The following is a 23,809-nucleotide window of genomic DNA, read 5'->3' on the forward strand; positions in this document are numbered from 1 at the left end:
ATTTTCCCTGACCGTGCAGCTCCCAAACCACACACACAGACCGTAAGTCAATACACTCTGCACAATACAATGCTAAAATTCCATCAACAGGTCCTTTGAGAGATTGTTTTTCCAGAGGATTCTCAGAAAATATAACCTCTGCTGTGCTCTCTTCATCAGGTCTTGGCTGTTTTCTCCCCAGGTTAGGTCATCTCTCAACTCCATTCCCAGAAATCGAAACACCGAGATCTGTTCCACGCACTTCCCCTCAATAATAATTACTTCCCTTGATTGGGATACTAGACTTCTGTTGATGCTGCCTAGAACAGCACTGGCTCCTTTTTTGCTGCAGCATCACACTGTTGACTTTATAGTTAGGTTTGTAGTCTACTAAGACACCTAGATCCTTTTCACATGTACTACTGGCAAGTCAGGTGTCTGCCATCTTATATTTGTGAAGCAGGTTCTTCCTGCCTAAGTGCAGAACCTTACATCTGTCCCTACTGAAATTTATTTTGTTAGCTTGCATCCAGTTCTCCAATCTGTTAAGGTCATCTTGAATTCTGATTCTATCTTCTGTGGCATTAGCTGTCCCTCCCAGTTTGGTGTCATCTGCCAATCTGATGAGCATCCCCTCAATTCCTTCATCCAAGTCATTTATAAAGACGTTGAAGAACAATGGGCCCAGGACAAAACCCTGCGGCACCCCACTGGCGTGTCGAGACCCCAAAGCCACCCTCTCGTTGAGAAATAACACACACAAGGACACGGATATTAAGTTTCTGTTATTGGGCAAATTTGGCCACAACTTTATTGAATTACAGAATGTGAGCGGTATTGGCTTAGGTATTGATTGGATCCGACTATATCTGACTCCTGCCCGATGTGCAGGAATTCCAGTAAGGGTAAACCACCAAAAGGGGGAGCCCCGTTGATGCCTACCAACTCAAGCTCCCCCTGGTGTTCCTGCTGGGGTCATGTCATGGCCCTAGCCCCACCCCAGGCTTCAGAAAAGATCCACACACCCGGATTCCTTTAATGGAATACCCTTAAGCATGGAGGCGCAGGTGATGGCCGCACCTCCCCTCCCCCATCACAAGGTCAAACAATGCCTAACCGCAACCCTAACAAAGTTGTGACGATTGCTACAAGGTAGGCGAAAACCAAATGGCCAGTGCCAATTTGCCAAGTGGAAAAATTCCCACCAGGCCCCTTAACGGCGACCAACCGAGGTCCATAGCAAGGCCAGTGCCTAAAACCTTCAAAATAGGGAGGGAGGGTGGGTGATTGAGGAAGCGAGCCAAAGAGGAAGCACTCCAATTCACGCCTCTGGTTAAATGGTCCTGGCCACGCACCCCTGGCCAGTGGATTGGCTGGCCATGCTCTGACGTGGCCAGGATCCCCCGGGCAACGGGGGACTAAGTCCCCCGCCCCCAGAGGGGAGTGGGTGGTCATGCGGTCCACTGCAACTCCTCCCCACAGGGAAGTGGAGCAGATTTGTCACTTTTTCCCAGGATGACAAGGAACCATTAATGAGTACTCTTTGGGTTCGGTCAGTCAACCAACTACAAACCCACCTAACAGTTACCTCATCCGGCCAGTTTCCTTCCTTAGGGACACGGATGGGGGCTGTGCCTTTCCAGATATTGGAGGGCTATCAATCCCACCAGCTCCAGCCATCATGGCCAAAAATCAGGGTTGATGGAAGCTGCAGTTCAGCAACAGCTGGAGAGCCACACATTCTTTAAAAAGCTCTGTCAAATGCACCTCTTGGGTCAGGGAACCATTTAGCAGGTGCTGTTGGGTGGAGGGAGCTGTTGGTATTATTGATATTAATATCAATATTAATATGTGCCTTGCAGGACATAATCATGAGAAGAAAAGACTAAGGAGGAAACCCAACACAGATCTGGAGTGGAGCCTCTACGGCAATTGGACAGCGCTTTGAACGCCTCCTTCCAGCAATTCCTGCAGCCAAGCTGGAGCCAGATTAATTGCTCTGCTTTCCTTTGGACCCCATCAGGGAGGCCGAGAGGGGGGCCTTGTCGTCTCGGCCGCCCAGGACCTCCAGACTAACTGCCCAGGCTTGGGCCCCAGAGAGGTCACTTGAGTGCTGCAAACACAGAAAAAACAACACGGGAGGCAGCGGTTACGAGTTATACGCTCAACCTGATTGGCATAAGATATTAGCAGCATGGTTTCTTCATTGGAGGTCTTTAAGCAGAGGCTTGACAACCATATGTCAGGAGTGCTCTGATGGTGTTTCCTGCTTGGCAGGGGGTTGGACTCGATGGCCCTTGTGGTCTCTTCCAACTCTATGATTCTATGATTCTATGGTTTGCCTCCACCAGCAGGAGAGATCATTGTGTCTCACTGGTCAGCTGTGCAGTGACCAGAGGACAAATGGCTGCTAGAAAATATAAGATTTGACCCACCTTGGAAGACTGGCAGATGTAACTAAAACTAATAGATTACATGGAGATGGCGGAAATGACTGGCAGAATCCGAGACCAGGGAGAAGAATTGGTGGAAGAAGATTGGAGGAAATTTAAAACTTATTTGCAGAAGTACTGTAAAATTTTTGAATGCTGGTGACATTGAAATGAATTGCAGGGGCTCTAGCAACAAGGTAAAATGTAAGATTGGATTAACAATAGATAAACTAATAGGACACGAATTTGCTGAATTAATTATTAAAAGGGATACAAGAACGGGAGACGTGAGGAAGTCAGGAAAATAAGTTAACTAAAAATGAAATTATGAAAGAGGGAATTTTTGTTTTTTTGTTTTTCTATATGTGTTTTTCTCTCTTTTTTCTTTTTTCGTGTTTAAAGTGTGTATTTTTGTATTTTGTAACTTTGTATTTTCTCTGTCTTTGTATTTTTCTGATTTTTTTTATTGTTAAAACTTAATAAAATTCTGATTAAAAAAATTAGAAAATATAAGATTTGAAAATATTAATCTATTTTTCAGTTTTGATTTTTGGCTTTTCTCTTTGTTCTTATTCTTTATTCTTTATTCTTTATTCTATTAACTGTTTTTCTACTGTGTATCTTTTATTTTTTTTGCTTTTGTAGTTTGAATGTTGGAATTTGTTGGAATTTGTTTTTATTGTTTGTGAAATATTAATAAATATCATTTTTAAAAAAACACAAATGGCTGCTGGGAGGAGCACAGAGAGAAGAAACACCCTGGTACATCTGCAGCAGCACAACCGGAGGCCTTCATCTGCCCCAGCTGCAACAAAACATGTCTCTCCCACATCGGTCTCTATGGCCACAGCTGTAACGCTCCAACGGTTTGACTTCACCCCCCAAAGGCACACTCCTCCATTGCCTCCTGAGACAGGCGGATGCCGGCATTTAATTTTTGTATCTTCATTTTAGACCTTATTATTTTTTCTGTGGAAATTGCTTGATTTGGTTGTGTTCTGTTAATGTATTTTTTATTGTTTATGACTAATTTTGTTGTGTTTGTAATTATGTGGACTTTTTTTTCACATTGTAAGCCACTCTGAGCATGGGTTGAACTATGGAAAGCATACAAGGAAAATTATTTATGTATGTTTCTATGTATGTAGCTTCTCCCATCACTTCCTGGCAGTTGAGGGTTGGAGCGGGCAGCAAACACTGAAGGTAGCCTGAATATTGCCATGCCATGCTATCTTCAACAGGGTAGCCCCTGCCAGCCATGACCTGGGAGGAAAGTGGCAACCCTATAATGCCCACCCAGCCCTCGTGCTGTCTTCCCAAAGCCACGTAAGTGAGCTGCCCAACTTTCAGAAGGAGATTCGAGTCTCTGGCAGGGTCCTAGAGTCCTCCTACCTCCTTCCCAAAGCTGGCAAAGCACTAACTAAGCTTTGGGAAAGAATAATAATATTAATAATAATAATTTTATTATTTATACCCCACCCTTTCCGGTTCAAAAACTGGGCTCAGGGCGGCTAACAACAAATTTAAAACACTTTAAAACACTTAATTATAAAAGCAGCATAAAATACAGTATAAAAACATGAATAACAATCAAAATAAAAAAATCAATTAGATAATCCCCAGGGCTAGCTAGCTGAACTGATCCTACTTAGGCCAGCGAGTAGGCCAGGGGAGAATTAGCTGTGGGGTCTCAGAGCAGGTACCGTATTTTTCACCCCATAGGACGCACTTTTTCCCCTCCAAAAATGAAGGGGAAATGTGTGTGCGTCCTATGGGGCAAATGCAGGCATTCGCTGAAGCCTGGAGAGTGAGAGGGATCGGTGCGCTGGGCTCCTGTGGCTTGCAGAGAGTTGCCTGCATGCCAAAGGCTGGGCGCGCTGAGCTCAGCGCGCCCAGACTTCACGTGGCTCTCCGCAAGGCGTGGGAGCCCGGCGCCAGCTCCCACGGCTTGCGGAGAGTTGCGTGTTCTGGGGGCTGGGGTCGGGGGAAGCTCGGGTTTCCCCCGTCCCAGCCCCGCGCCTGGGGGGAAAATATTTTTTTTCCTTTATTTCCCCCCCAAAAAACTAGGTGTGCCTTATGGGACGGTGCGTCCTATAGGGCGAAAAATACGGTAATCTTCATAAAAGGGGAGAGGGAAGGAAAGAAGGAGAATAAAAGATCAGGCTAAGTTCAAATTGAAAGCCAGGCGGAATAGCTCTGTCTTACAGGCCCTGTGGAAGTTAAATCCTGCAGGGCCCTAGTCTCATGGGACAGAGCATTCCACCAGGTCAGAAATCACTGAAAAGGCCCTGGCCCTGGTGGAGGATAGTCTGACTTCCTTAGGGCCTGGGAGCTCTAAACTATGGTTATTCATGGACCTTAAGGTCCTCTGTGGGGCAGACCAGGAGAGGCAGTCCCGTAGAAGCAGCAAGGAAGCAACTGTGACAGCAGGGATCCCTTCCCAACAAAACTAAGACATTTCTTAATTTAGTTAGGTATTAGCGCAACTGCAGTGCTTAAACGGAGACCCTCCAAGTGCCCCTGTTTTCCAAAGACAGTCCCGGATTTACAGAAGCTGTCCCAGTTTCTGATTTGACCCCAGAACGTCCCACTTTTCCTTAGGGCATCCCTATTTTCATCAGAGATATATTGAGGGGTTGTCTCTATTTTTATCAGAGAAATGTTGGAGGGTATGTTAAATGTCCATCGTATCTGAGAAGAGCACCAGAACAACTGGTCATGCTCTGTGACTTGCTAGCAGCCCTGCAAGGTCCAGTAGGTGCCAGTTTCCAGGTACCCATCACCTGAGAAACAGATCCCCACAGCCAACAGATAATAACAAAGCACACTCTAATCTCTCTTGGTTTCAGGCAGCTAAAGGAACGGTGCCTGGATGGAATCAGACGTTTATGTTTATTCTGTAGCTCTGAAGGCTTTCCATGGGGTTGGATGGTGAAATGCAAAGCATTCTGTCTTCACACAAGCGTTGGTTCCCCCAACTTTACAGTTCTTCGATATCCAGGTTTTCCTTGCAAACCCATCTGCGCTGTTCATGACAGTAGGCATCGTTCCAGTTATAATTGTTACTTGCAGGCACAATGGAGACACAGTCCTCCTCTATTTCTCTGTTTTGCTGTCTGTGGGGAGGCTCATTGTGAGACCAGTACCTGCGGAAAGACTTCCCATTAAACAGGAAAGATAGAGACAGGCTGGGTCTACCAATGAGGAGGAAGCAAGGCATGCTGAGACCTGTGGGGTGAGAATGGGATGCAGCCCCCTTGGATTGTGGGAGGCAGGAGGGCCACATTTTTAGACGCTCCCCAACATCATCATCATCATCATCATCATCATCATTATTATTATTATTATTATTATTATTATTATTATTATTATTATAAAAAAGAAATCCCTGCAAGTTGGGAAGCGTAACACAGAAACTTAACCACACCTCAAAATAACTATGGGATGGGTGTCTCCTTTTCCCAGGAAGAGGAGAGGCTGTATCAGACTGTATTTGGACCCTTGCAAGATTCTGAATAGGGACGTGGGTGGCGCTGTGGGTTAAACCACAGAGCCTAGGGCTTGCCGATCAGAAGGTCAGCGGTTTGAATCCCCGCGACGGGGTGAGCTCCCGTTGCTCAGTCCCAGCTCCTGCCAACCTAGCAGTTCGAAAGCACACCCAAGTGCAAGTAGACAAATAGGTACCACTCCGGTGGGAAGGTAAACGGCATTTCCGTGCACTGCTCTGGTTCGCCAGAAGCGGCTTTGTCATGCTGGCCACATGACCCAGAAGCTGTACGCCGGCTCCCTCGGCCAATAAAGCGAGATGAGCACCGCAACCCCAGAGTCGGCCATGACTGGACCTAATGGTCAGGGGTCCCTTTACCTTTACCTTTTAAGATTCTGAATAGTGTGGGACATTTGACAGGCAAGTAAGTGTGCTCGTCTATACCTGGGAAAGAACCATCTGAACACCATAATACAGTGCATATCTTAGAACAGTGTTTCCCAACCTTGGGCCTCCAGCTGTTTTCGAACTACAATTCCCATCATCCCTGACCACTGGTCTTGCTAGCTGAGGATTATGGGAGTTGTAGTCCAAAAACAGCTGGAGGCCCAAGGTTGGGAAATGCTGTCTTAGAACATGGAAAGAAGGTGTTCAGGGGTTTACTTCATTGTGCGCCTCCCACCTTCACATATACACACACCCTGGTCCATGAATGTCCGTGACACAGGAAACACTCCTGTGTGAAATGCTGCGGCAATTTCTGCAAGATGACTTGACTTTTCCTCTAGTGTTTGGGAACAATTCCTCGACACCGCCTATTTCAGACTTACTCTTTTTTAAATCGGGAGCCATCTGTCCATTCCCATTTGCCTTCCTCCGTTTCATCTGTAAGGCCAATCCAAGTGGGGTCACTGAGCAGGGAAGTGACAAAGTTCTGTAGAAAGAAGGGACAACCTCACTCGACATTGTGTCAGGTCATTGAGGCAAGAAAGAGACAACAGCCTGCCCAGGGTTGCACATGTTGGTAAGCCTTCACAGATTTGCCAACATAGCCCTAAATGTGTGGTAAGAAAAGTTAGGTTCTGTGCAGTATAATTGGTTTAATTGTCGCAGAGATGAAGAATGGCTAAAGGTATATTGCTGAAATGTTTAACATGGGGCTGTATTAAAGCCAACCAGAGCACTCTGAGCTCTTGCTGAGTTGAGAATTAACTGATCATTGTTCTCTGGTAGCTAACATGTGAGTGTTGTAACCTTAGATCATGTGAGAGGTGTTGGGTTGCAAATTCGCCATCTTGAAAGCTTCCTTTGTCTCCTAAACTCTATGGAATGAGGCTGCAAATGAAGTTCTCCTGAAGGGAGAGTAAGCAGCCTAAAGCCAATGGAGGCTGGAATGCAGGCTGTGGGGAGAAACAGACCTCTGCTTCTCGGTCTGCTTGGATCATTTCACATTTTCTAAGATGTTGAGCCTGTGATGGACAGCACAAGACAATGTATAGATATTTTCATTGTATCTTTGATGCTTGTGTTCTGTTTTTGAAGAGTTCTGCCAGTAAAACTTTGAATAATATTTTCATGGGCCTGGACAAGGCTTCATTGCCAAAGGCCTCAGTTCTTATGCTTCCAGTCGCTTCAAACTGCACAGCATTAATATCTGCAACAGGTTCAGTGTAACCCACATAAACAATTTTCATTTTAAAAAATTCTCTGCCCCAGGTTCTGAGCCAAGAAACTGCTTACACAACTGTAATGGAGCCTCTGCAGGTTGCAAAATATTCTGGGCCGTGTTCTATAATGACTTTACATTGAGATGCTACCATTGCCTACTGGGCTTCACCATCGCTGCATGTGCAATGGGATTGTGCCAAAGAACCATGCTCTCCTGCTCCAGAAAGGTCAGACATGGAGGACAAATGCCTTTCAGTGAAGCCTGCCTGTCATTTCTAGCTTAATTGAGGAGCCTCTTGTAAGCTTTCATGGAGGCCCGGGACTATTTGGGACAGAATTTTCAAGCCATTGCATTGATGCTACAAAGGCAGAATAGTAGCAAAATCATCGAGTTGGAAGGTACCCTGTGGATTTTCTAGCCCAACCCCCTGCAATGCAGGAATAAGCACCTGTCCCTTACGGGGATCAAACCTGCAACCTTGGTGTTATTGTCACCACACTCTAACCAACTGAGCTATCCAGCTGGGATGTGTGGATAGGAAGCAGGCAAGAAATAGTACAATATTTGCATGCGAGAACAGAAAAAAGAGAAGCAGATGTCTATAACCTGTTCTTCATCCGTCAGGATGGAGGCCAAGTGGGCGTCTCTGGACTCGCAGAAATTCTCAGCATCATACCAGCTCTTTTTTCCTTTTGAAATGTAGTAGAGATTCCTCCCGAAAGCATCCCACCTACCAGAAGACTTCCCACCTTTAATGAAGAAGGATTCTAAGAAGAAATAAGTAGGAAGAAGAGGATAATGTATTCTCTTCTGTACATAGTTGAATTCAACCCCCCCTGCTCATCCCTGAGGAACAATGGGTGACGTGGGGTAATTCTTGCAGCCTAGCCTACCTCCAAGGGTTCTTGTGTCGATAAATTGGATAATCCAATCCACGCTGCTCTGAGCTCCTTTTGGGAAGGGAGGGACCCCAAATATAAGAAATGTTGGGAATTGCAGCAGAACCCACTTCTGGGTCCCATTAGAACTGAATTCATATTTCCCCATTTTCTGTGAGCCTGGGAACACCAACCTATCACTTCAACACATGCTTAAAATCTAGAGCTCTGCTCCACAGTCAGGTGGAGCCAAGGTCCTCTTGCAACAGAACCATGACCCTCCCAGCCAGCACTTTCTGAAATAATGCATGACCTGAAACACAACCATTCCCCAAATTCTCCGAATTTTGAATTTCAGTTCTCCAGCAAAGGAATTTCACAAAAATGCATATACTAAAGTAAAGTTTGTGTTGAAATGCTTATGTCTTGCGAAGGTAGCACACAAGAATGCATCTTGTGAGCTGAAATCATTTTGCCAAAGTATATATATATAGCACAATTTAATATGACTATGTGCATATGAGGAAGAAGCTTGCTCCAAAATTCTGGTTTGTTTTCATGAGAACCTTTTCTTAGCAAAACAAAACAAAAAACAAATCGCAAGTGGGCGTGGAAATCTTGAGAACACCAGAAAAATGAGAAGCTGAGACAAACCAAAACTGACACATGCTTCCATCCCCGGAGGGCAGAAGCTGAGAGAGGTCTGAGCGTGGGAGAGAGGGTTTTGCATACATCTGCCCAGAGATCTGGATGCTGATATTGTCAGTAATTTATGCACTCTGCAACAGTTAATTGAAATGCCCAGGTCGGGGCCATGCACCTGGTCTGTTGACTAAGCTCAAGGACACTGGAGCTCAGAAGCTGTAAATACAGTTTGGCCTTGGTACAGTAAGTGGCAGCAAAGGTGCCAACTCCTTGGGGCCCAGGGGGCCCGGGCACCCACAAAATTCCACACAAAGGGGCTGGGCACTCACAAATTTCAGTGCCAGAGCCATGCACACTGCATGGCACCCATGGCCCTGGGCACCCACAGTTGTGGGGCCAAGATGGCGCTCTTGCATGGCAGGCAGTTCGAGGTGAACAGTAGGGGTGGTGGATGCAACAGAGAGAAAAGCAACAAAGAAAAGGATTCTGTTTTGTATATAGTTTTCTGTCTTTCAATAAAATGCCATCAAATATTCAAACGCAGGCGCTGCTGCCTGTTTGCGCAATCTGTTTGCGCAAGAGCCAACAGATGTGTTTCATAGCTTCCTCTCTGTGCCACATCTGGCGTTCAACCAAAGTGGCCTCTAATCTTTGTGCCTGCCAGCCGGGGGGGGGGGGTCCTTTCTGCAATTTAAGCATGCGCCTCTTGCCATTTGATTGCCCTTGCATTCTCAAAAAGTGCTGAGTTCAGGCATGCAGCTACTTACGGTACTTCAGTTTCCGTTTCTTGTAGGCCTTTTCAGCCTCTTCTAAATGGTCTGGCAATGTCTTCACGTCTTCTGCTACCTCCATGGCTATAAGCATTCCCACAGTTAGAAGGTTTCTTCTTCACCTTCACCACCACAGACACATTTGCTTGTTATAGTTAAGTATTTATATCTTAGCCTTACAACCAGGGAAGTCTGGTGTGAGAACAAAACTAGGTAGATGATAGATAGATAGATAGATAGATAGATAGATAGATAGATGATAGATAGATAGATAGATAGATAGATAGATAGATAGATAGATAGATAGATAGATAGATAGATGATAGATAGATAGATGATAGATAGAGACAGACAGACAGACAGACAGACAGACAGACAGATGATAGATAGATAGATGATAGATAGATGACAGAGAGAGAGAGAGAGAGAGAGAGAGAGAGAGAGAGAGAGAGATGATAGATAGATGAGAGAGAGAGAGAGAGAGAGAGAGAGAGAGAGAGAGAGAGAGAGAGAGAGAGAGATGATAGATAGATAGATGATAGATAGATAGATAGATAGATAGATAGATGATAGATAGATAGATAGATAGATAGATGATAGATAGATAGATAGATAGATAGATAGATAGATAGATAGATAGATAGATAGATAGATGATAGAATATTATTGTCAGAAGAATGGAAGCAAGAAGAATTACCGACGAAAGAAGAATGGCAAATGAAATTAATGGGCTATGCAGAATTAGATAAATTAACAGGAAGGATTCGAAACCTGTGGGATCAGAGATTCTTAGAGGACTGGAGTAAATATTTGAATTATTTAAAAAGCAATTGTGATAAACAGATTACGCTAGTAGGGCTGCAAGAAGTTCTGCAAGGAGGACTTTGTGAAATACTGCAAGGAAGGCTTTGAAAAGAATTATTAGTTAAGGACAATTAAAAGTAAAAGAGAAATTAAGAAATGGAGAATAAGGGATAAAGAACGGAAAATCATCAGAGGTTGTTGACGGAAGTCTAAAACATTGTATAAGAAGTTATGTTAAATGATTGTTGGAACTTATATGTTTAAAAATTAATAAATATATATTTTTTTTTAAAAGATAGATGATGATAGATATAGATATAGATATATAGATATAGATATAGATATAGATATAGATATAGATATAGATATAGATATAGATATAGATATAGATATAGATATAGATATAGATATAGATATAGATATAGATAACAGAACCCACCCAGCCCAGCCTTCCTCTGCATGTGACTAGAGGTGGGCGTGGCCTCACCTGCGCAGATAACGACAAAAGCACAGGGCAGGGCAGCCATCTCTCTCTCTTTCACCACATGCATCGAAGAAGCAACATCTGCTTAGCCAAAGATGCTCTCTTGGCCTCCAGCCAAAAGAGGACAAAGGGACTGTCTCCTTATGAGATAGTTTAGCTTACTTTTCCAAGCTAAGTCTGCCTTCTGGGATCCCATTGTGAACACAATGTGTGGGTAAACCTTTTTTATACTTTTATAGAAGACTGTGTCGTGTCTTATCTTTTATGAGGGAATAAGGGGGAAATACCAGAACAGTTATTATAGAGGCTTTAGCGAGCCTGAGCAAACGCATCCGCTGCGAGTTTAAAAAGGGGAATGTTACTCTGCTAAATTGTGAACTTGTTTACACAAGTTGGAAAGGCTATAATCAAACAATATATCCTTCTCCTGCATCCCTGAACATTCCCACATTGTGGACCTTACTCCCTGTGAACACACACAAGATGGATAACTCTTAAGCTCTTCACTTTGCTTATCAGGCTCTAGAAGCCTCTCCTGCTGTCTCTGGAGGCTCTCATGAGATCTCACAGGGCCATGAGAGATCTCAAAAGAGACTCTAGAGCACATGGGAGAAGATGCCCAGAGCCCAGTAAGCAAAGTAAAGAGGTTAAAAGCTATTCTTGTGCCAGGAAAACTCAGTGCAAAAAGAGTTTTTAAGCCTTACATGCATTCAATTCATGTAATTTCAACTGCCTGGCCACCCAGCACATAAATTTGAAATCTTGCAAGTTAAATGCGTGTAAGTTGCAAGTTACTTGCATACCTGTGGTACACAGAAGTGGTGACATTTTCCGTAAAGCCTGACCAAAAGTCTACATCTGTGTCTTATCTGTGATGCCTTCAAGGCAGCCCTTCGTATTTGCTTCAGTGGAATGGAACAGTGGCGTAGCGTGGGTTGTCAGCACCCGGGGCAAGGCAAGTAATTTGCGCCCCCTAACCCGTGGATTTGCGCCCCCTAACCCTAACCCCCAGATGTTGCGCCTGGTGCGGCCGGGCCCCCCTGCACCCCCCACGCTACGCCACTGGAATGGAAGCAGCCCCCATCCCCTTTTAAAACCCAGTCAGGAACAAACCATCCTTGCTTTTCCACTTACCATTTTCGGAATTGATCTTGGGACGGTTGAGTGAGGCAGCCATTGTGCTCCTTAGCGTGATCAATGGGTCTGTGCGAGGATCTTTAGGTAGTTTTTTCAGCTTGAGATCTAAAGTTATAAAGACAAGGATGAGTGCTAAGATTTGCAGGTGCCCAATTTCTGCCCCAATCTGCTTCATTTGAAACCTAGGAGCCTACAAAGGACTTTTCACTTCTAGGAGGCAAAGGAGAATATCCTGCTGAGGACCTCTGGCCCTGCCCAAAGTGGCTGGGGCAACCCAGTCAGATGTGAGGAGTACTATTATTATTATTATTATTATTATTATTATTATTATTATTATATTTACATCATCTTCATTTCAATACTCTCAATTTTTCTAATCTTAAATGCAATGCTCCATCTCTCTGACGCATTTTGCAATTATTATTATTACCGTATTATTTTTAAAGACTCATGAAAATTCTTCAGCATTCTCCAGTAAATTGCTCCTAATAAGCACATTTGTGTATGCGGTTTTGAGTAATGCACACACATTTTTTCTCCTAATATCTTACAAATTTCTCCTACAATGACTTTTAAATGCGACATTCGTTTTTATGCACATTCCCTGTGTTCTATACATTTTCATAAACGCTGGCATCGAAAAATTCAGAGACGTGCTAATTTCTGAGGTCGGCTGTATGTTGGTGCAGATAGATTCAGTGTCAAATGTTACTTGGACTGAGTTTCTCCCCCATAGCTGGACCCAACAAAGAATATTTGTATTACTGGCTGGGTTTTAAACCCAGCACGAGGTCTTAAATGAAGCTCTCTTGGTGCATTGCATGTGTGAAGGAGTTCTACAGCTTGAAGGGAAACACTGTCTGCCACTCACCCCCTCCAGGGGTTGTGACTCTCACTGCCCCTGTCCCCTCCCCATGTCCACCTGTTTAGCACTGAAGTCTGCAAAGCGATGGCTCCATGGCGCTCATCTGCCGTTGATCCATGCATAAGGTTGCCATATTTCAAAAAGTGGAAATCCGGATACAAAAGGTTGGTGTGTTTTGTTTGCAAAATCTCAAATCACCTTTAATTTTGCCGGCTATGTCCAGGAAATTCCAGACATAGGCAACTCTCTCCATGCAACATCAGGTGTAGAGGCCAGCAGTGGGGACTTGGGTTTGAACCCCTCAAAGTGCAAAGGGCTTGAGGGGGCCACTTGGGAAAGCCTCATCGCTTGTGCATGAAGAACGCCCAGCTCTTCTGGCCACATGACCAGGGACCCTGCCAACCGTCCCTTCTCATGTTCACCAAGGGCACAGCCAACAGATGCATTCTAGATGTGGGGTGGCCTTCAGGCCCAACCCTGCGCTCCCTTGCTCACTAGGGCTGGGAGATATATTGATACACTGTCCAAAACCAGTTTGAAGTCCATATTGTGATATCGGTTTCATAATTTTTGACCTTGTTAGGATTCTTGCTCCGTGTTTGCAGTCATGGGATTGTAATCTATCACATGACGGTGTATGTTTTCATTCCACAGTGTGGGAAGTGACGGAGACAGGGTGTTAATGTTACTGTGTTAGTGGGACTATTGTCCTTTGTCCTTCCTCTCTTTGCTGTCTAATGAGAAAGAGGAAGGAGCTAAGTCAGAATGCTCCGAGTGTAATATATGTAAATAAACGTAGATTAGCCACAATGCTTTGCTACTGAGTTTGTTACGCAAACTGCGAATTCTCTGCGGATCCCTAAGTGTGCTGATGCTTCTTGTTATCAGTCGCTGTGATGTTCGGGCAGAAGAAAGCTTTTGAAGCTCCCGAACGATCGACCAGGAGGGAGAGAACATGCCAGTCAGGCATGCCAGTCTCTGCCAGGGTTCTACACGAGGGTAGGACGGTGCTAACATATATCGCGAAGCATGACGTGTGTGCTATGCAAAAATCACAGTGTTGGGGAAACCATGAAGCCAGCCAATGCTCCATCTTTATTTCAGACATTGTGATATATTGGTATATAGAAATGCTTAGCTAGTGATATACAGTATCACAATGTTGGAAACCAGACATCGCCCAGCCCTAGGTAACAGTCTGGCCTATATAATCATAGTGACTGTAGAGTTGGAAAGGACCCAAAGGGTCCATAGCTGTCAACTTTTCCCTTTTCTTGAGAGGAATCCTATTCAGAATAAGGGAATTTCCCTTTAAAAAAGGGAAACGTTGACAGCTATGAAAGGGTCATCGAGCCCCAAACCCTGCAATGAGAATCTAGTCCCCCTTCAGCAGGAAAACCCAAGTAGGACAATTTATTCTGGATGGTTCAGGGGGGTGCATGATCAGGGGGAGCTGAACTTACAGGAAACACCCATCCCGATTGCCACGCCAATTAAGGTTATTATAGCGATGGTGATGACAGTCCACACGACTTTCACACGGGTTTCATTCCTGAGAAGAACGATAGTTTTCCGTGGCGGTGGTGGTGGCGGTGGCGATCCTGTTGTGGGTGCTTTTTTCTTTGGAGGGGCTTTTGCTTTTGCTTTCGGTTTTGCTTTCGGTTTAGGCGCCATAGCTTGAATGACAAGAAGAAATTAAACCAAAAAAACTGAGTGTGAAGATGACTCATCGAGGGAAAGATTTACCATCAGGTTCACTTTTGCCCATCTGGGGTTTATTTACTTATTTACAAACTTTTTTTGAATTAAAAAAAAACCCATAGCAAATGTAAAGTGTTGCCTTCTGCGACAAACGCATGTACAGATGTTAAACCTTGTAATCATCGGGCTGTACAGTGAAGTCTAAGCGGTATACAATCAATAGTTTGGGGAAATGGGCAGATCAGCCCAAATGCAAATCTCTCAAGGGAAGTTACAGATAGTTAGCCGTGTTGGTCTGCCATAGTCAAAATAAAAAAAATTCCTTCCAGTAGCACCTTAAAGACCAACTAAGTTAGTTCTTGGTATGAGCTTTCGTGTGCATGCACACTTCTTCAGATACACTGAAACAGAAGTTGCCAGATCCTTCTATATAGTGAGAAGGTGGGGAGGGGTATTACTCAGAAGGGTGGTGGGAATGGGAGATTGGCAGATAGCTGAGATGAGCCTGTTGACGACTCTTAACGACTGCAATAGGTCTTACAGGAAAAGGCAAGGGGTGAGAAGGTGAGAAATGGGTAAGAATCCAATGTCTCTGTTCAGACCAGGTCTCTCCATGGTTTTAAGTTTGGTAATGAGTTGCAATTCAGCAGCTTCTCTTTCCAGTCTATTTCTGAAATTCCTTTGTAGTAAAACAGCTACTTTGAGATCTTGTATAGAATGTCCTGGGAGATTGAAGTGTTCTCCTACTGGTTTCTCTGTTTTGTGATTCTTGATGTCAGAATCACAAATCTCAAGGGAAGAACAGAAAGAGGCTCTCCAGACTTCTATTTGCTAGCCTCTCTAGCCTTGTTAGGAAGGCTGAGAGATAGAAGGCCGGAGACTTCATTTCATACTCTAAACTGGACTGAGTTGGAAAGGAGTTTTCTTAACCGGGAACTCTGTAAAAGGACGACTACAGACTTTGGTGTTCTGGAGGAGTGCATACTCCGCTGGTCGCACTGGTCAAAGGATGGTGTGGTATCAACAATCAACAGTGGGCCCAAGGCTAACATTTTCTGGGCCAGCTGGCTTCTACAAGTCATGGCACACGCTTCCGCTTGTTCCCTGATTTCTAGATACAGGTCTGAGTGGTTTCCCCTTTGCCCTGCTGCTTTCCGATTTAACACTGAATTGGAACAAACGGCACCCTTTTGGGAACCTGGTCGCTGCTGGTTCTGATTCAGAGGTAAACCACAGTTTGCCCAGGGGGAAAGTTGCAGGGGAAACAGAAGTTTGAATGAGCCATCAGACAGAAGAGAGAGTACTGTATCATTGTTACGAAACGATATAAATCAAGACCCTAGGAAGACAAAGCCATCTTTCTTTGTTATTCTTGTTATCGCCCTCCGACGGTCAGTTCAGTGTTCTGTAAGTGCTATATTCCACATTACATTGGGTCCACGTGTCTGTGGAGCTTTTCTCCCCCAGTTGGAAGCAACTATTTGTCTTGCTGCTGTCATAAGAAAGAAGATCAACTCTTTACGCTTAACATTTGGGTTGATATGGTTTTCCACCGACAGCATGGCTAACACGGGATCGGGAAAAAGACGCTGCTCTGTAACAACGGGGAAATTGGCACTGTGCACAACACCCAGTCAGCAGTGGGAACTGTCAACATTGAGTGGTCACAAAGCAGCGGCCGGTTGCACGTGCAAAGGTGATTATTATTATTATTAATTTAATTTATATACCGCCCTATAGCTGGGGGTCTCAGGGTGGTTCACAGGAGGCAGATCTTAGGAGGGAAACATCTTCAAGTTGCAGAAGGCTGGAAAAAGAGCAGCTGCTTTTAGCAATTTAAAAAGTTATCCGATGAAATTGTTCTCTCTGCGAAGGGCCGGAAAGAAACCATCTAAACTCTAGTAACTGGAGGCTGAAGTAAAATACTCTGGGATTGCAGCATTAGGGGGCCGCATACTGTACCTTCTCCTTTATCTTAGGATTCCCTGCCAGGTTACCATTAAAGGCTATCACTTGCTCTTCCTCCGAGTTTGATGCAATTGATTCCTGCAATACTTCTCATCCGCATTGCCCATCACACTCCCTCCTCCTGCCTTACTAACTTCCTTTGTTTTCTCAATGTGGTGCATGCAACAGCCCCGGGGATTCCAGCTGCTTGCTGATTGGCTGCCTGCTCTCCCCTCCCACCATTCACAATCTCACCTGTTACTGAAAGGTAAGGTGAATTGTGATGGCATTTGGGGGTGGGGGGCAGGGTGAGGCAGCAGTCTTTGGCATCCCATGTCAAAGAAAGTGGAGCAAGACCATCCCCACCCATCATGGGCAATGGTATCAACAAGCTCCTCACCTGCTTGGTGAGACTAGCCGTCTCCCATCTTCCTAGTCCCCGGAAATATTTTGGGGCTGAAATCAGGCTTCAGGCTCTATGAGACAGTTGGGGAGCAGTCATTGGGGGATCTGAAGCAAAGTTTCATCTGTACGCTGATGACACACTGCTCTTTCTTTGTACCATCTGAATTGGATGTGGAAGTGAAGTTGGTTGGTTCTGCACTGATACCTGAGTGCAGTGGTGGACCGGATGGAGCTCAATCAACTGGTTTTAATTTTTTAAAAATGATTTTTATTGCCATTTAAAAACTTTACAGATCTTACACCATCTTTTCTCTTTACAATTGCATCCATAATCTATTTTTCTTTCCTTACATATTCAACAAACTGGTTTTAAATCCTGGCTCTGTGGGTGAATGGCTCCTGTGTCCTGGAGATTGTTAGGATATTCCGTTCAGAACAGGCATGGCTGTTGTGTGTCACATGCCTGTTTACACTCCAGCACAGCTTGCTGGGAACTTCCGTTTGTGTAGAGCTTTTGCTTATGCTGCTTGCTTTTGGACACGAAGGAGAGAAGACATGTTTCCTTTTGTCCTGCTGTACGCTGAATAAACTGCTTGCAAATATGCTCACACAGCCGTCTCCTGCCACTTCTGTTGTGCAGCGTTATTTGCTCTCCTGAGTGTGCGTGCCCAGCTTCTGAAGGCTTCTGAAGCTCAGGCCACAGTTTCATGCTGATCCAAGGACTGGAGATCGCTCGGCACACCGGCCGGTGGGCTGGGGCCTGCTGGGGGCCCACCAATTGCCCCCAATTCCTTGACTGCATCCCACAGAGATAGATTAGTAACCTTTTTTGGACAGGGTTGAACTGCTTCAGAAGAGAGGAGCATGTAGTCTGCAGATACTTCTAGATCCATCCCTTGTTGGAATCTCCGTTCAAACAAGCTGATAAGGCCTCACCTTCCTCCGAGCCGAGCCTTTGATAAGGCTCCAAGGCACATTCTTCAATCAGCAGAGTTCCCAGCAGCATGCGGAAGAGACGAGAGGTTTGGGCTACATTGTAAAGAGTTTTATTTCTAAACTACGCAGAACAAAAAAGACATCCACTCTCTATGAAAGCAGAGAGCAAAGGAACAAAGGAAACAGGAAACCACTAACGTCACATCCCATCTCCCTTTCGTGAGACTGCAAGGTCTCTGGAATGTAAACAGAGTCCTGTGACTCCACGCAGCTGCACAGTGATAACAGAAACTAACATCTCTGTCACTTGAGGGCCAATGAATCATAGAATTGTAGAGTAGGACGGGGCCCTGAGAATAATCTAGCCCAATGCAGAAATTGTCGGAGGTTCCATACGACCGAGCTGTAATGGCTCTCCTCCTCGTTGTATCTTCGGAATCCATCCAGGTTCTCCTCCAACGATGATTAATGACCTAAGCCTTTGATGAGGCTCAGGCACGCTCCCCCGTTACTCAGAGTATCCAAACAGCAGAAGGAGCCGAGAAATGTGCTATGTTGCTACTTTTATTCCTAACTATGCAAGATAGAAAAGAATATACATCTGCTCTCTGTGAGCTGTAAGAGACAGTGAACAACTGGAACAAAGGAACAGGAAACCAGTAACATCAACATCTGTCTCCCGTATCCCGTGCGACTTCCAGCAGTCCGGAATGTCTGGAATGTCAATAGAGTCTTGTGACTCCAAAAACTGCACAGTGGCATAACAGAAATCTAACAGGAATACGCAGCTGCCCCTTAGGAGAATCGAACCTGCAACCTTGGCTTTGTCAACACCATAGTCTAACCAACTATCAGTAGTAGATAGGTAGCCGTGTTGGTCTGCCATAGTCAAAATAAAAAAATTCCTTCCAGTAGCACCTTAAAGACCAACTAAGTTAGTTCTTGGTATGAGCTTTCGTGTGCATGCACACTTCTTCAGATACACTGAAACAGAAGTTGCCAGATCCTTCTATATAGTGAGAAGGTGGGGAGGGGTGTTACTCAGAAGGGTGGTGGGAATGGGAGATAGGCAGATAGCTGAGAGAGCCTCTTGACGACTCTTAACGACTGTAATAGGTCTTACAGGAAAAGGCAAGGGGTGGGAAGGTGAGAAATGGTTTAGTTATGTATAGTGAGATAAGAATCCAATGTCTTTGTTCAGTCCAGGTCTTTTCATGGTTTTAAGTTTGGTAATGAGTTGTAATTCAGCAGCTTCTCTTTCCAGTCTATTTCTGAAATTCCTTTGTAGTAAAACAGCTACTTTGAGATCTTGTATGGAATGTCCTGGGAGATTGAAGTGTTCTCCTACTGGTTTCTCTGTTCTGTGATTCTTGATGTCAGATTTATGTCCGTTTATTCTTTGGCGTAAGGTTTGGCCTGTTTGTCCAATATAGAGAGCTGAAGGACACTGTTGGCATTTGATGGCATACACAATGTTAGACGATGAGCAATTAAATAGTCCCGAGATGGTATGTGTGATGTTGTTGGGGCCAGTAATGGTGTTGTCCGGGTGTATGTGGCAGCAAAGTTGGCATCTGGGTTTATTGCAGGCTCTGGTGCCAGTGTCTGTGTTAAGTCTGGTTGTAGTATTATTGTGGGTTAGGAGTTGTTTAAGATTGGGTGGCTGTCTGTAGGCAATGAAAATAAAACCACAGCGGACCTTGCCACTAAACTCTGCCAATTTGTCCTTACCCACAACAACTTCAAATTCGGTGATGACCTGTTTCTTCAGATCAGCGGCACAGCAATGGGCACCCGCATGGCCCCACAGTATGCCAACATCTTCATGGCAGATTTAGAACAACGTTTTCTGAACTCCTACCCACTCAAACCTCTCTTGTACCTGCGATACATTGACGATATTTTTATCATCTGGACACATGGTCAACAGACCCTGGACACCTTTCACCAGAAATTTAATGATTTTCACCCCACAATCAACCTTACAATGAATCAATCTATGCAAGAAATACATTTTTGGACACTACTATAAAAATACAGGATGGGCGCATAGACACCACCTTATACCGCAAACCAACTGACCGACAAACATATCTACATGCCTCTAGCTACCATCCCAAACATACCAAACAGTCCATTGTATATAGCCAGGCACTACGTTACAGCCGCATCTGTTCCAATTCTACAGACAGAGACTCTCACCTAAGGGATCTACAGCAAACCTTCTCAGAACTAAAATACCCAGCAGATGAAGTTAGACAACAGATCAACAGAGCCAGACTGATACCCAGAGAGAGCTTGCTGCAAGACAGACCCAAAAAAGAAAATAACAGAACACCTCTAGTCATCACATACAGCTCCCAAGTTAAAACAGTACAACGCATCATCAGAGATCTACAACCTCTCCTGGACAATGACAGTTCTCTTTCTCAAGCTCTGGGAGGAAGACCTTTCATTGCCTACAGACAGCCACCCAATCTTAAACAACTCCTAACCCACAATAATACTACAACCAGACTTAACACCTTTGTCTGCTTCTTTAATTATTATAATTAAAGAATTAAATTCTTTAATTATAAAGATATTATAATTAAAGAAGCAGACAAAGGTGGAGCTGTCGTCATCATGAACAAAACTGACTACATTCAGGAGGCTCACAAACAACTTTCCAATACCGCCTTTTACACAAAATTGGACTCAGACCCCACACAAGAATACAAGAAAGAACTAAACAAGATTGTTAAGGAGCTACCCCCCCCCCCCACATCCAAGAACAGATCCTCACCAACACACCAACAGAACCTCGACCAGGAACTTTCTATCTTCTACCCAAAATACACAAACCAGGAAATCCAGGACGCCCCATCATTTCTGGTATTGGCACTGTTACAGTGGGTGTCTCCGGTTATATGGACTCTGTTCTGAAACCATATGCCATCAATGCTCCCAGCTATGTACGTGACACCACAGATTTTCTGAGGAAAATACAATCTTTAAATAATCTTCCCAACAATACTATACTAGCTACTATGGATGTGGAACCTCTGTATACCAACATCCCACACAACGATGGTTTACAAGGTATAAGGAACACCATATCAGATAAAACCACAGCGGACCTTGCCACTAAACTCTGCCAATTTGTCCTTACCCACAACAACTTCAAATTCGGTGATGACCTGTTTCTTCAGATCAGCGGCACAGCAATGGGCACCCGCATGGCCCCACAGTATGCCAACATCTTCATGGCAGATTTAGAACAACGTTTTCTGAACTCCTACCCACTCAAACCTCTCTTGTACCTGCGATACATTGACGATATTTTTATCATCTGGACACATGGTCAACAGACCCTGGACACCTTTCACCAGAAATTTAATGATTTTCACCCCACAATCAACCTTACAATGAATCAATCTATGCAAGAAATACATTTTTTGGACACTACTATAAAAATACAGGATGGGCGCATAGACACCACCTTATACCGCAAACCAACTGACCGACAAACATATCTACATGCCTCTAGCTACCATCCCAAACATACCAAACAGTCCATTGTATATAGCCAGGCACTACGTTACAGCCGCATCTGTTCCAATTCTACAGACAGAGACTCTCACCTAAGGGATCTACAGCAAACCTTCTCAGAACTAAAATACCCAGCAGATGAAGTTAGACAACAGATCAACAGAGCCAGACTGATACCCAGAGAGAACTTGCTGCAAGACAGACCCAAAAAAGAAAATAACAGAACACCTCTAGTCATCACATACAGCTCCCAAGTTAAAACAGTACAACGCATCATCAGAGATCTACAACCTCTCCTGGACAATGACAGTTCTCTTTCTCAAGCTCTGGGAGGAAGACCTTTCATTGCCTACAGACAGCCACCCAATCTTAAACAACTCCTAACCCACAATAATACTACAACCAGACTTAACACGGACACTGGCACCAGAGCCTGCAATAAACCCAGATGCCAACTTTGCTGCCACATACACCCGGACAACACCATTACTGGCCCCAACAACATCACACATACCATCTCGGGACTATTTAATTGCTCATCGTCTAACATTGTGTATGCCATCAAATGCCAACAGTGTCCTTCAGCTCTCTATATTGGACAAACAGGCCAAACCTTACGCCAAAGAATAAACGGACATAAATCTGACATCAAGAATCACAGAACAGAGAAACCAGTAGGAGAACACTTCAATCTCCCAGGACATTCTATACAAGATCTCAAAGTAGCTGTTTTACTACAAAGGAATTTCAGAAATAGACTGGAAAGAGAAGCTGCTGAATTACAACTCATTACCAAACTTAAAACCATGAAAAGACCAGGACTGAACAAAGACATTGGATTCTTATCTCACTATACATAACTAAACCATTTCTCACCTTCCCACCCCTTGCCTTTTCCTGTAAGACCTATTACAGTCGTTAAGAGTCGTCAAGAGGCTCTCTCAGCTATCTGCCTATCTCCCATTCCCACCACCCTTCTGAGTAACACCCCTCCCCACCTTCTCACTATATAGAAGGATCTGGCAACTTCTGTTTCAGTGTATCTGAAGAAGTGTGCATGCACACGAAAGCTCATACCAAGAACTAACTTAGTTGGTCTTTAAGGTGCTACTGGAAGGAATTTTTTTATTTCAACTATCAGTAGCTGGGAGTGCCTTCTTCCAGCTTCAGTTCCTAGGGCACTAATGGACTAAGATAGCTTGGCCATGGTAGCTTGAACTTTTAAAGTATTTTACTGCTGGCATCCCATCTGTCTTGGGGGACAGCAGAAGAGCACGCCTTCGAGGATGAAGTCAAACCATTGGAGAGTTACAGCGCCTGTTGTGGCTAACTTCTCGTATATTTTGCTTCACTGTAAAACTTTGTGGTGCACAAATTTTATGAAACAAACAAACAATAAATAAATATAATGAACCTGGCACTGGTAACTTCCAGAGTGGATTACTACCTTGCAGTCTTTGTGGAACTTCCCTTGGTCTAAATCCAGAAGTTGCAAGTGGTCAGCTGCAGTTCTGCCCCAATAGGAATCATGGAATTTTGCCTAAAATTGCCACCATAATGACAACAGCATATTAATATTGTTGTGAGTTGGGGGGGGGGTCCTGCATGGTGCCTGAGTTCCTCCCAGTCCCTGGGGTCCTGGAACCAGCAAGGGTTAAAACCTAATAGAGGATACCACTGTTGAACTAACCGTGAGATTAACCGTGAACTAACTGTTGAACTTCTCAGTGAGATTATGGCCCTAAGTACCGTCATTAGTATAACAAAGGAAGTTGCTCTGTGCCAGAGGACAAATGGGTGGGCCCCCTCCCTCCCCTGGCAAGTAGCGAGAAGGGCAACAGTGAGTGCAGGGGTTGTGAGAGGGCTGGAAGAAGGCTGCAGGCAGAAGCCCGGGTGTGAGAGCCATGCTTGCTTTCTGTGGGATTCCAAGGCTGTGACTAGGGGGGAAGCAAGTGTTGGCATGCAACCAAGGAAACAGGGGCAATTTGGCAGGCTCCCAGCTGGCTCCAGCCCACCGGCCGGTGTGCCGGGCAATCTCCAGTCCTTGGCGCAACATCAGCGACCCAAGCTTCAAAAGCTAGGGCACGCTACTCAACAGAGTAAACGCTACACAACAGAAGTGGCAAGAGAAGTTGTGTG

At 44.7% G+C, this 23,809-nt stretch overlaps 1 protein-coding gene across 1 annotated transcript; it reads right to left on the minus strand.

Moving 5' to 3' along the window:
- Nucleotides 1–5,250: 5,250 nt before the first annotated feature.
- Nucleotides 5,251–16,958, minus strand: LOC308594323 (uncharacterized protein). Its single transcript, XM_081207425.1, has 7 exons — nucleotides 16,814–16,958; nucleotides 14,614–14,826; nucleotides 12,283–12,390; nucleotides 9,858–9,944; nucleotides 8,174–8,334; nucleotides 6,729–6,832; nucleotides 5,251–5,557 (listed from the first exon to the last, which is right to left on the minus strand). Exons 2-7 carry the CDS (start codon nucleotides 14,822–14,824, stop codon nucleotides 5,392–5,394), a joined length of 837 nt encoding a protein of 278 aa, XP_081063551.1. The 5' UTR covers nucleotides 14,825–14,826; nucleotides 16,814–16,958; the 3' UTR covers nucleotides 5,251–5,391.
- Between the last annotated feature and the right edge of the window lie 6,851 nt (nucleotides 16,959–23,809).

Source organism: Podarcis bocagei (assembly GCF_964188305.1).
Source record: "Podarcis bocagei genome assembly, chromosome: 9".
NCBI classification, from domain to species: Eukaryota; Metazoa; Chordata; class Lepidosauria; order Squamata; family Lacertidae; genus Podarcis; species Podarcis bocagei.